General features: G+C 39.2%; 1 protein-coding gene across 1 annotated transcript in view; it reads left to right on the top strand.

The window, feature by feature from the left end:
• KIF26B (kinesin family member 26B) overlaps positions 1-14,314 on the top strand; it is a 356,451-nt gene that overhangs the window by 281,978 nt on the left and 60,159 nt on the right. Inside the window, exons 6-10 of the mRNA XM_044419364.1 lie at positions 23-229; positions 2,077-2,170; positions 3,684-3,946; positions 7,184-7,367; positions 9,551-9,710. Coding sequence (XP_044275299.1) covers positions 23-229; positions 2,077-2,170; positions 3,684-3,946; positions 7,184-7,367; positions 9,551-9,710 — 908 coding nt within the window. The remainder of the gene's footprint in view (positions 1-22; positions 230-2,076; positions 2,171-3,683; positions 3,947-7,183; positions 7,368-9,550; positions 9,711-14,314) is intronic.

Genomic DNA, 14,314 nt, shown 5'->3' with positions numbered 1-14,314 from the left:
CTTCTTCTGTGTTTGTTGACAGGTGAAAGTCATGGTGCGCATTTGTTCTACCCTGGCCAGGGACTCTTCTGAATCCAGCGCCTTCTTAAAAGTGGATCCTCGTAAAAAGCAAATTACTCTGTATGACCCACTGTCCTGTGTAGGCCAAAACACCTTCCAAAAGAGGGGCAGTCAAGTGCCTCCAAAGATGTTTGCATTTGATGCCGTTTTTCCTCAAGATGCCTCTCAGGTAAGTAAAGTCTGACAGAGTTTTAGCAATTTGTTGTTGCACTGTCCATAAGACTGATTTTAGTGGTATTAGATCAAGAATGGAATTTCAAAATGGCTAGTTGATGTATTTCTCAACTAATATTACTATTTCAAGGTGTGTACCAATTTAACATGAAACGTGAGTAAAATAGATTAATAATAGCCACTGATTTACCATCAATGTGTACAATTCAGTGCCATCCATCTCCTCCTTCCGTGCACTTCCTGGTTCATGAATGCCAACGTTTCCTTTTGTCGACTCACTCCCTTGATGTCAGAACTATGGAAACCTTTTTTAAAAAACTAAAGTGCTTCATTGCAATGACTGCCAGCTTATTGCTTACATATCTCAAGCCACATATTCATCTTAGGCCTCTTCTCTTCATAAAGCAAGAAACCCTGTTGTACTTCATTGCTTGATTCATTAAATTTGTATCGGCTCCCTTCTTTGATGTTTCTCAGAATAGTATGAACGATTCTGACTTCCGTTTTGTCCTCACACACCATTGCAAGATAAAGCCAAGGAAGAGTGATTGGCTTCAAGGTCATCCAAGAGACTGTTAGTATTGGGACGGCATATAAAACTTTAAATAAATAAAATCCATGAGCTTCACAGCTGAATGGCCATCTGAAGCCTAGTCTCAGTCTAACACTCTAACCAGCACAATGAGCTTAGGGAATTCCTGGCCCACAGGCCTTATACGAACAGCCTGCGTGGGTTTCCCATCTTGTTGGTTTCTCTGTTTCCATCCCTCTTTTCTGTTCACACTCCTTACCCCCAGTGTCTGTTCCCATTCAGATGAAATTATCCTCTTCCCAGTCTTAGCAAAGATCAGAGTTAACATATTTTTTCCAACTTAAAGTCTTCACTCTCCAATATCTACAGAGATATTTCTCCTGTTTTCAATGCTGCTGTGCTACATTTGGCTTGGAAAAAAGTCTTGAGTAAATGGAGGCTTTTAAAAGCCTAAATGTAGTACAGGACAATTTTTGGAGAGGGTTACTACTGTGGGGCAAAGGGATAATTCCAGTCCCTAAAGCTATGAACCCTTCTCAAAAATTGTCCTTCCCTTCCTGTATGCTGCCTTGAAACAATTCCCTGTCGGTCCCGATGTGGCAGCTGTGAGTCCTTGTCAAGGAATTACCCATCTCCTATTCAACCAGGCTTCAGAGAACTCTAAATGGAATTTATTTATTTATTTAAAACATTTCTATGCCGCCCCATTTGCCGAAGCCTCGGGGCAGCTCACAACATAAAATTAAAATATAATACATTCAAAATATAAAACAAATTAACAATGTAAAATAAGCCGCCCTGACCAGATAAAATAAGCAAATAATATTAACAATTAAAATGACGTTTAAATAAAAAGGTCTTCGCCTGGCGCCGAAAAGCAAATAAGGACAGCGCCAGGTGGACCTCTCTGGGGAGTGCATTGCATAGATTAAAGAATAAAGGCAGCATGTTATGCATGGAAATACTTGCATACACTAAGAGAGTTAAGTGGCTGAACTGGGTTTGGGTAATCACATTGGGATCTCAGGCCAACAGTGCAGTGTTGTCCAGAAACAAACAGGCCTACAGGATGAAAAAGTTCCTCGCCCTAACAGTATACCATGTTGCCTATATACTGGGGAGAGAAATAATGTCAACATTAAAATAATAGCTCTCTTTATCAGTCCAGAAGTAAGGACCAGATTTCTGCTGGCTTGAGCCTGTTGGCTTCCTCAAGTAAGATCCAGGTGATTCTGCCGATTATTTCCATCTTCATTGAAATAGATTTCATTTATTTTTAACAATAACTAGCATTTTTACCTTTGTTGTAGGCTGAAGTATGTGCAGGAACAGTAGCTGAAGTTATCCAGTCTGTGGTGAATGGAGCAGATGGGTGTGTATTTTGCTTTGGACATGCCAAACTAGGTTAGTATGTTTCATATTTAAACAATGCTATACAACAAATTTGTCTTCTTGTATGAGTTTCTGTATCTAGTTTCTGTATCTAGTTGATGTATCCCTGTAATGCCAGGCAGTAGCAGGAAAGAATCGGACAGCTCTTGTGCTTTAATCCCGTTTTAGAGCCGAGGAGAGGTATCTCTTTCAGCCTAAACCAAGAAGATCTTGTGGGTCGCATTACAGGGGTGCACAAAGCTGAAAATTCTCTCTCTCTCTCTCTCTCTCTCTCTCTCTCTCTCTCTCTCTATATATATATATATATATATATATATATATATATATATGTATATATATAACTTAAAGCTCTTTCTGGGGGGAAACTACACACAGGCAGAGAATCATCAAGGAGGTGTGGTCAAGAGAAGGAGGCATGGGGAACTCTTGAAGCTTCAGTGGGACTGGAAGGCAGATAAATTTAGTCCTGAGCCTAAGGTTTCTTCATCCCTGCTTTAGAATCGTATTTTAAAATGATTATGTTTCAACTAAGGAAAGTAACCATTTTTAAATTTCATGGGTTAGTTGTGGTATGTTGATATGAAGGCTAGAAGTAATCTGGGGTAGTAGCTCCATTCAGCATAATATGTCTGAAAATAATATTTGATAAAAACATTTTCAGGCTTATACCTCCTCCAAATATAATAATTCAAAATAAGTATAAGCACTATTTATACTGATCCTTGACTTTGAATAATGACTTTAAAAAACATTGTTATTTGCAGTTATAACAAAAGAAATGTGAGGGACAACAAACAACATCAACCAAAAAAAAAAAAAAAAAAGAACAGGAAAACATATTCATTCACAGTAACTATCCACAAGAATAGCTGCTCATTTCATCTTCCTCCTGTTTCAACCATTTTTAAGTAGCTAATTTTGGCTGCAGTCCACAAGAGAGCTCCAAGATTTCGAATGCGCTATTTATCTCTTGTCAGCAAGGTGGAAAGGTTGCTAGAGCAGAAGTACTCCTCCTCCTGGTTTAGAATTAAAACAACAATAATAACCTATTTCACTTCCACTGTGAGCAATGGGATGGAAATGTTCCTGGCTGTGTTGGAGATACGGTGCAGACTTGAAAGCCATTCTGCCTACTTTTTACCTCTCCTGATATTAAAAATCTGATATTCATGAGATGAGGAGTGGCAGATCCAGTCTGTCTATAGGATTAGTGGCTTTGCCTCCAGTAACTTGACTTGAGATTGTTTATTTGGATGGATTTTGTTTATATATTGGTTGATGTTTATTTTGCATGAAACAAGCCTCAGTGTAACAGTTGTCGATGAGTTTTATCTCACTCAGTTTTACCAAATGGGGCTTTAGATGCAAAAATAAAATAAGTAAGTGATCAGAATATCCAGCCAGTAACACTAATACTTTATTGCAGATCAGATTTTGGCCTGAGAGGGTTTAACTGCATTTTATGGCCCGTTTCTTTACATTTGCTGTTTGCAGTTATTTTAATAACTTCCTTTCCTCAAAACAGGAAAATCCTACACTATGATTGGAAAAGATGATTCCATGCAAAATCTCGGCATAATCCCTTGCGCCATCTCTTGGCTTTTCAAGTTGATTAATGAACGGAAAGAGAAAACAGGAGCTCGTTTCTCAGTCCGAATCTCAGCAGTAGAAGTGTGGGGAAAAGAAGAAAACCTGAGAGACTTGCTCTCAGAAGTGGCAACAGGCAGCCTACAGGATGGACAGTCCCCAGGTGTCTACCTTTGTGAAGACCCAATATGTGGCATGCAGGTGAATACAAAGCCTGCTCTGTTTTCATTAGGATGGTTTCAAATTTTAAAAATTACCCCAACACAAACTTTTCTAACTTGGAAGTGTTTACTCTCAGGCACATGAGAAACTTTATGACCTGCAGCTGCAGGGCCATCTGCTCTCCTGGCCTAAATATTTGTGCCTTTGGCATAACTTGATGTTGTGCAGGGAACTCTGCTGTAAAATGTGAAAGGATTCAGATCAAACAAAATTTGTCTCCTTCCTACAATAATTTCTCCAAAGTATAACAGCACACTAAAATATTTACTATATTGCACAAATAGCTGGAGGCCGATAATATGGCTGTTTACATCTCCATGAACTACATTATTTATAGTAGTAGGATTAGTAATCTTGTAGAAAGTATTAATAGCTACTTATTAATTGTTGCCAGGCTGTGAATGTGAGCCCTGGTTAAGCCAAGAATAACTGTAATGTTTTTCATAGAGGAACACCCAACTGGTTTAAAACAAAAAAACAAAACAGAAAAACTTCATGGCCCAGTTGAAAGAAACACAAGTTGCAGAAACCTTGTGATTTCCTTTCCCGCACTATTCCACCACTCTAGCACATAGCCTGGCTTAATTCTGTACCTCCCTCTCCAGCCCTTGCTGATAGAAACAACTCATGGATGTCTTGTTTGTACAAAATGCTTCCTAGTCTGTGCATTAGGGACTGCTGCCTGTTTGGTGTGGAGTTTTATCTTGCTCTAAAGTTAATGTATGTAGTCAGTGGATATATTCAGGGAAACTGCAGTTTATAAATATGCAGAGCCATGGCTTCAAGCTTCTCAAGAAACTGCCAAAGGCTACAGTCTCCCCTTGAGAGCAAATAACTACCATAGCTCAGGTGTGGGTTTATTGGTAAACCTATGTGCATTCTAAACACTTTGAAACCTACCGTGGAAGTTGGGTGGTAAGTTAAAATTCTGATAGCAAATACTGGAGCATTATTTGTTAATATCCAGTGACAAAACCAGGCGCTACACTATTTGTGATTTGAAATGCACAGCTGTGCATCTCATTTCCTGCTTGCCCTCTTCAGCTTCTAACACATAGACATGTCCTCATGCCAGGATGTTCCATGCTTTCCTGCTTCTCATTCTTGGCAGCAAATAATACAGCACAGGGCAAAGAAATTGTAAATGTCATGATGTCAGGACTAGAGATAGGGGGATTTTAGTTCAATTCACATTTCAGGGAAAACTTACCAAATTTGCACTTCCTGAATCAATTTGTGTACAGAAGCATAGCTCTCTTTTTGTATTTGCACCTCTCTGAATTTTATAGTGCAGTTTTCCTAACAAAAATTGTATACCAAATGTGTATATAAGGGAAAAGTGTACACAAAGTTCTTATATAGTAGAGAAGAATGTGCAGGTAGTCCCCAGATTATTAACATCTGGTTTACAAACAGCCTGTACTTACAAACACGCAGACCACCGTAAACCTATATGACTATCTCTGGGGAACTATGTGATGCATTTGGTAGTCGCGGCTATCTCTAGGGAACTGTGCAACACATCTGGTGACATGTCATCAGTGGCCATGTAGTTCCCTAGAGACGTCGCATTGACAGCTTTTCATTCCATGGCATCTGGACCCTAGAGTCTACTGGTAACCAACCATGCCCCCAGCCAGATCCATCTTTCGTATCCTCATCAGTTAATGATAGGCTTAATGTTACCTCAAGAATGTTCTAAGAACTGTTTTAAGAACTGTTTCTTTTATTTGTTTTTTACAATAATGTATACGTACACACATACATATAGATCCTCCCTCCCTCCCTCCCTTTCTCTCTCTCTGTTTGGTGCCTGTGGTTACTTTATTATTAACATATTATTATCCTTATTACAATGCTTTAATGTTCTTAAGATACTATAGTTAATGTGGAAGTGTTTCTTAAGGGTTTTGCATAGAAAGGTAATATGCATATACTAAAACAAACATTTGACTTATTCATGTGATCCAACTTACATATAAGTTCAACTTAAGGACATTCTCAGGAACAGAACTCATTCTTAACCTGGGGACTATCTGTATACAAAACCCAATGTCACATTCAGGGAAATAACTTGCAAAAAAGTGCATATATTAGGCAAACATATAGACTTATAGAATAGTACAGTTAGAAGGGGCCAGAGGGCCAACAAGTCCAACCCTCTGCTTAGTGCCCTTAAACCCTTAAACCATCCCTCTCAGATGGCTGTCCAGTCGCATCTTGAATGCCTCTAGTATGGGTGAGCCCACAACCTCCCTAGGTCATTGGTTCCATTTTTGTACTGCTCCAACAGTCAGGAAGTTCTTCATGATGTTCAGCCAGAACCTGGCTTCCTGTAACTTGAGTCCATTATTTTGTGTCCTACACTCTGGAACGATCAAGAAGAATTCTGGCCTTCTCCTTTGTTCAAGTACCTTTCACGTACTTGACAGTGCTATCATATCTCCCCTCATTCTTCATTTCCTGTGGCTAAACATGCCAAGTTCTAAACCCTAGACATACATATAAAAACATATATTTGGAAGATGTACACCAAAATGAATACAAGTTTTTGTACCAAAAATGTCTGCAAACTGATGCAGTTGGAACTGAAGGAATTAATGCAAGATGGGATCAATGAGCAACTGAGAAAAGTCTGCCCAGAGAATGCTTGTGGATTAACTATGGATGAAGATGAAATAAAGCACAAAATCAATATATTCATCCCTAGTCAAGACATAGCTGTGCTCTACTTGACATTAAGGAGGGAGAAGGAGAAATTCTGTACAACTGTCACTTTATCCAGCAATCATCACATTTCATACAGCCTTGGGAGATTATTCTGAGAGAGAGAACACAGCTATTGTGGCAGAGGTGGGAACATTTTACACACTCCATTACAAGGCACATAACTCCCCAAAACAAATTTTGGAAAGAGCAAAGAACTGTGGACATGAAGTTGGTTGAACATTACACAGCTGTCAGTGACAGTGAGCAATGCCCGCCAGGCTGGGGAATAGAAGCATGAAAACTCCTGTATTCAGCAGCGCAGATCAGGGGTGTATGTTGAGGCATTTCAGAAGGGGCATTCTGTTTGGCCACAGAGGTTTTGCAGAGCAGAATTCCCTTATCCACAGCATGCTGTATTTTGGTTTTGGCAATAGAAAATTACCTGGTCTGTGTTGCATCTCAGACAGCGTGCTTCATGTACTTTGTATTCCCTGGGTTGCCTTGCAGCTTCAGAATCAAAGTGAACTCCGGGCCCCCACTGCAGAGAAAGCTGCCTTCTTCCTCGATGCAGCTATCGCCTCACGTCGAAGCAGTCAACAAGATTGCCGGGAGGAAGATCACAAGAATTCTCACATGCTCTTCACTCTGCACATCTACCAGTATCGAATGGAGAAGAGTGGCAAAGGGGGAAGTAAGTCTCCCTGTTTCCCACTTGGTTCTGGGCTAAATCATCAAATAACTAGGCACCCTCGCTGAAAATATACCAGTGGAGATGATATTATGCTATCTGGCATTCCTGAAATGTGAGCACATATGGATGTGCCTGGTTAAACAGAAACAAGGCAACTCAGACAGGGTCTCCCAGGCCATCTAGTCTGACCCCCAGCTCCAGCTGGCTGCACAAATGTAATCTCCAAAATCTAGATTTATCTTGTCTTTTCACTTGTAGAAATTCTAAGTAGGGTGGTTCAGGATTAGCAAAGAGGCAAGTGATGATGTCAATAATGCATGTCATGAGCAGAACCGCTGGAGCCAGGGGTCAAACTAGATGGCCTGGGAGGCTCTTTCTGACTCACTGTGTTTCTATGTAACTATACATTCTAATAGGTGTGCATACCTATTTTCACCAGGGATAGGAAGGCCTGCAGGAAAAAAAATGGAGCAGGACAGATAGGGCTTTTGTGCCCAAGTGTTTGCAGACTTGACATCAGCTTATTACCTGGCCAGGGCTGAGTGTCGTCCCTCTGTCCTTGCTGACACCTCCTCCTGCTCCTCCCCCTCCTCTTCTTCTACTTCTGGAATCCCTGAAGACAGAATCTTTTTATTTGCTTATTAAATCACTGTACTGCCAAATACCCAGATCTCTCTGTATAGTTTGCAACCATTAAAACCATAAAGCATTTATGCAAATATTTTTTTACACTATATATACACATTGTGTATCTTTAGTGTCCATAGATATCAGACTATGTACAGTCTTTCTCACTTGCAATTATCATGTATTTTGAAGAGAAAAGTTGATTAATTCGTGCCTCTCATAGCCTATATATGCAACAGAAGATCAGTTTATACTGGGCAATTTATTCCTGAATTAGAATGATATAAACTGGCCCAAACAGGAGCACTTTGAGTTACCTCTGTATTTTGTTAAATTGGGAATTGCCTATTAACTTATAGATATTTATTTTTCATCAGTATCGTTCCTCTAATTCAGTGGTTTTCAAATTTAATGTAGGAACCCTGAGGAACCCTTCTCAATGTGGCAAATCAGTGCAGAACCCGTTATTAAATAAGTTTTGTGAGATACATTTTATTTGAACAAAGTGTTCCAATTAATGCTGCAATACTACATTTCTTACCAAGTAAACAGCAACTGTTAATCAATGCATTCAAGAATCCATTTATTGCTTAGTAACAAAATAATACTAAATTAAGCGAATACATACTAATGTTTAGTATAACATCAGTAACAAATAATATGAAAAATTATACTTCAATTTAATGACTTGGATGTACTTAGATTTTGCCACAAAAAATAAAAATGTGGTGTTATAGAAGACAATTGCAAGAACATTTCTGGTTCTGCCTCCATCTTATTCCTGTATTAAGCCTGAATGATTGACATTCTTTGCAATCTGAATCCACTCAAATGAAAACACGTTGGCTTTAAAACAAATTAATATGCTTTTAAAGGTATGCATATAAATACTCTGAATTAAAATAAGTGAAGATATTACATTCTGACAGACTTCTTTCTTTTAAACAAAACAAAGGAATGAAGATCTTACAATTTAAATATAACTTTAGGAGAAAACACCTGGATGATTGTCACAGAACTGGATGATTCTCAGAGAATCCTGGGGTTCTGGGGCACAATTTGAGTACCATGGCTCTAATTCAGCCAGGACTCCAGTACTGTTTGCTTGGTAAAGGATACACGTTTTAGGTATGACAGCATCAAGACTGCCAAATCCACTTAAGCCTGTTTTGGTCTCTGTGAGGTCTGTGAGACAAAGACCGCCTAACTTATATCCCAGCATGCTTCAGAACACTGCCCTGTGTATGTCTACTCAGAATTAATCCCATTGTGTTTCTCCTTCTTCTCTTGTTCACTTTATTTAATGGGCTTTATGCTTTTACTGTCTCTATTCAGCAAATAATGAAGAGAATTAATTTTAACACAATCCTGTAAATGCCCACTCAACGTTCTGTCGGATTCAGTAGAGCTTACTTTCAGGAAACTGGGCACAGGATTAAAGTTTTTCTTTCTACCAAATTTTCAATGATCCATCCGCATCAGAAAGCTAATTCTTAATTTGTCTCTCTCTCCCTCCCTCTCCCTTCCCCCCTTTCCCCCATTCCGTTTTGTGACAGTGTCGGGAGGCCGTAGCCGCCTACACCTCATTGACTTAGGCAGCTGTGTCAAACCTCTCAGCAAAAATCGTGAAGGAGGTTCTGGACTCTGTCTTTCCTTGTCTGCACTGGGCAATGTCATCCTTGCCCTGGTCAATGGCAGCAAACACATTCCATACAAGTAAGTTTTCTCTGTTTCTCTCCTTCCTCCGGTGTATGTGTGCATGTAGAAAGTAATCAAGCAGTGAGCAAACAGCTACATGGAAGAAGCGATCAGTAGCTTTAAAACATAGATGCACAGAAGTATTCCATATGCATATGTTTGTGTACATTCACGCTCACAGGTGTACTTGCACAGTGCCTTGCAGCTGTATTCACCCCTTTAACTTTTCCATGTTTGTGTCACAATCTGGAACTGAGATGGGTTTAACTGGCAACATTACTGCTTGATGTACACACAATACTCAACAGTGCGAAGGTCCAGAATATGTTATTGTGGCGCAAATGTTATGTAAACAAAATTTGCACTTATTGGATGCATAGGGATTCTACCCTCTGAGTCCATACTTGGCGGAACCACCTTCTGCAGTTGTAGATACAGGCCAAGTTGCATAATTTGCTTGCACTGAAGTCGCTCACACTGTTTGTACTACTTCCTGGCAAAACAACTCCAGCTCTGTCAAGTTGGATAGAGAGCATTGCTGAACAGCAACTTTCAAGACAGATTCTCAGTCAGAATGAGATCTGGACTTTCACTGAACCAATCTAATATGGTCAGGTAAACTGCTCCAGTGTGGTTGCATGTTTAGTGTCCTCATCCTGCCCCAGTCCCAGGGCATTTGTAGACCGACATAGGCCTGCCTCTAGAAATGTCCTGCATTTGGTTTCATCTTTCCCTCAAGTCTGCACAATTTCCCAGTCCCTGCTGAGGAAAATGTTCCCACAAGTTGAATTTGCCACCACTATGCTTCACCATGGGGATGATGTTCCTAGGACAGCATTTGCGGGAAGGCAGAAAGTTCAGTTTTGGTCTCATCAGACCAGAGAACTTTTCCCCTCATTCTTACTGTGTCTCCCACATGTCTTCTTGCAAATGCGAAGTTGGCTTTGATGTGGGTTTATTTCCACAATGGTGTTGTTCTGGCCACTCTTCTGTAAAGCTGAGCATTATGAAGTGTCCAGTTTATAGTTACATTGATGGGTTTTCCCATCTTAGCTACAGATTTTTCTAACCCTTTCAGAGTTACTGTTGGTCTCTTGGTTGGTTCTCTGACTAATTCCCTCCTTAACTGATCACTGAGTTTTGGTGGATGGCCTTTTCTAGGTAGAGTTGAGGTTGAGCCACATTCTTCCCATTTTGAGATAATGGGTTTAATAGTGCTTCAGGGGATGTTCATAATTTAGAATATCTTACTTTCAGAACTCAGCACTGATTGATACTTCTGCACAGATTTATCCCAGAGTTGTTTGGATGGCTACATGGACTTTATGATGTGGTTTGTTGCCTTCTAGAAACAGGTGTATTTGATCTGAGATCATGCGATTCTGGAACAGCATGCAGGTAGACTCTATTCAGCTCTTGTATGTGTCTTATGACATATCCAGTTAGGACTAGAATAGACTCCCATGTGAAACCCAGGAAAGCTTCTGCCGGTAAGTGTTGTCAGTCTGAGCTAGGTGAACTGCCTGATTCAGGATAAGACAGTTTCCTATGTCTGCCTTTCTACTTGATTTTGAAAATCGTTATTCATCATGTAATAATAATATTGTGCAATTCTTTTTCCTGTTCAGAGGATCTCTATGTTAATTGCTCATTATAGGCAGATTATCCACTTCTTCATTTCTGTTAAAATTACATCCCAGAAACAAAAATTGATGCCCTAAGTCCAGTTACCAGAGCAGAGTTTAGTTTGCCTGAAATATGGTTGTCGATACAGCCATATTTTTAACTAAGTACTAGTTTGAAATAAAACTCTCTAGACCAGGTTCTTGATGAAATAACAATATATTAATATAGAATATTAATACATAATAGCAATGTAGTAAGAGTTTAAATATCCCTCTGATGTCTGGATGCATTCATGTGATTGTTTGGACCTGAAAAGAAGTCAAGCTGAAGAAAAATTGGGGAAATGCCACTAGGCTTAGCCTACAGAGTACTGTTCTTAGTTAATTCAAAGGCACTCTCCTGCCACAGTGCTTCACAGCTGTTACACTGTAGTTCTTCTTGGTTTCTACAGACATACAGGTGCCAGAACACTTGTTCATGTTTCCATCTATCTCATGAAAAGAAACACTATGCTTTCTCTGAGAAAGCTGCTTGCAGAATATTTGCAAACCAAACATTTGGCCTGATCAAATAGTTCATCAGCCATTGAAGAGAAACAGTCCCACGAATAAAATTTATACAAGAACACACAGACCGTGAGATTTAGTGTCTTGTTTTGCCATCACTAAAGTGATAGAAAGTCTGCAAAACCTTCTAAGTAACTAGAGTGTGAGTATTTGCAGGAACAGTTCTAGACATGAATGGGTTCTAGATCACATTCAGGTGAATGGTTCCATGGGATCCCATTGAAAACAAATATGGGCAATATTCAGGAAGCACAACAGAATTCAAAGTTAAATAAACTTAAATTCTGTACTCTACAATGAGGTTCTGACTTCTGCAAGCAAGGGGGTAAGAAATTATCTGGATCTACAACAAAAAATTAACACCCTTCCCATCCCATCCCATAATCCTGACCAAGATGTCCTCTGCTATTGTTTTTTATTTAAATATAAATGAAATATGAAACTCAATCGTTTCTTTCAGACATTGTCTAAGAAAGTATGCAGACAGAGGAGTGCTCTGGATATAACCCAAAGGCATATAACATCAGGATTAGGGGCTGAATCTGGCCCTCCTGGGATCCCTGTCTTATCCAGGATGTCTCACCTGCAATTCCTCATCCTGTCTCTTTCTCACAACTACCAAGTATTTGATAGTTCTTTGGTTTTTGTGCAGGTTTTACTCCATTCTAAGAGGTTGCAATGCTACTTCTCTAAGGCCTAGTTACTGGCACTAAGAGATCTCAGCAAAAATATGTTGGATATTTTGGGACCTGCCCCTTTTCCTTTTGTTCCTGCCCATTTTGCATCTTTCAGCTCCAGAGAGCTTTTCTGAAATGGAATTCAGCCCTTATTCAGAGATTCAACACCCCTGATATATGCAAGATAAACTTTCTCATTACAAAATTTCCTTCTGAATAAAAGGTCCATTGTTTCTTAAATACCAATCCCAGTAAAAACCCTGCTTTCTAGAAAAGATAATGAAATTGCAGTCTGTCATAACTAAGTTTTACAAGACTTATTGAAGGCAGTAATGAGAAGATTTTAGTAAGATGTGTGCAGAAATGGTTACCACTGCTTTGTTTCTCTAAGTGCATTATATTATCTGTGTCTGATTTCTAAAATGAATGTGCCTTTTCATCCTCCAAATGAACACGCTTTTGCACAAATACTAGTTTACAGAGAGCAGTGTTCAAAAAATAGTGTTGGTTGCTAGGCAGCAGTCATGATAATTCATGGTAATGCTATTTTGGAAATAATGTTATACGATATAATGACTATTGAAATGCAAGAAATGTCTTTAGATAATAGTAGACATTTATGAATGTCTTGCTAAATAATATCTGTTTAACTTACTTTAGGATATAAATCTTCTAGCTGTGCATTTGAATCCTGTAGCATTCTTCAGTTTGGATTCCTAGTACTAACTAGTGATATCATTTGGTGAATACTATGCAGGATATACATTTGTGTGCATTTAATTCTGCAAATAACTGTAAAAAAATACAGGAATAATTCAACTTGCAGTACATTTCCTGCAGAAAGCAATGGTGTTGGAGCATCCATAGCACCACTTTACACAAGCCTTTTTGTCTTTCTATTAGATTATATGCCACTTTTTTCTTACAATGAATTCAAAGCGGTTTATATCCTTCTCCTCCTCCTGCTTGCAATCTTACCTCTACAACAGCCCTGTGAGATAGGCTGGGCTGAGTGTCTCTGCCTTACCCAAAGTCACCCACTTGACTCCATGGCTGAGCAGGGACTAAAACCCACACTCTTAACCTCTACACCGCACTGGCTTTTGCATACCTGCAGAAAAGAAACAACATTGGGAAAATAGTCATGAGTCTATTGCACTCTAATAGCAGTGAAGGTACAGTGAATCCGTTTTAATAAAACCCTGTATTAGTAAGATGTGGAGGGCTTTTGTTAATTTATTGCTGCTTAGATGTTTCTATATAATCCTACATGCCTCTATTATCTACCCAAGGATAACTTGGCACATATTTATTTATTTATTTGGAACACTTATATGCCGCCCCATTCACAAAAGCCTCGGGACGGCTTCCAATGCAAATAAATAACTATACAAATACATAAAATCTGGAGACATCCCAACATAAATATAAAATCAATAAATAAATTCAACAATTAAAATAACATTTAAATAAAAAGGTCTTGGCCTGGCGGCGAAAAATAAATAACAACGGCGCCAGGCAGACCTCTCTGGGGAGCGCATTCCATAAGTACATAGGCAGCATATGATTTTGAAACTAGCATCCAATCAAAATAAATTTATCTGTTCTTTTCCTAATGGACATTGGAATATTACTTTCTATCCCAAATGAATTTTGTTCCTATATGCTGGGATTTACCACCCCTGGTTGTATGTCCTATGATGAACGCCTAGTATTCAGTTAAGTCTCATTATGTAGTTTGCCATTCCATTTT

The sequence above is a fragment of the Varanus komodoensis genome, unplaced genomic scaffold (genome assembly GCF_004798865.1).
Source record: "Varanus komodoensis strain SLA01 unplaced genomic scaffold, ASM479886v1 scaffold1, whole genome shotgun sequence".
NCBI classification, from domain to species: domain Eukaryota; kingdom Metazoa; phylum Chordata; class Lepidosauria; order Squamata; family Varanidae; genus Varanus; species Varanus komodoensis.
This window is presented reverse-complemented; position numbering and strand designations above follow the sequence as displayed.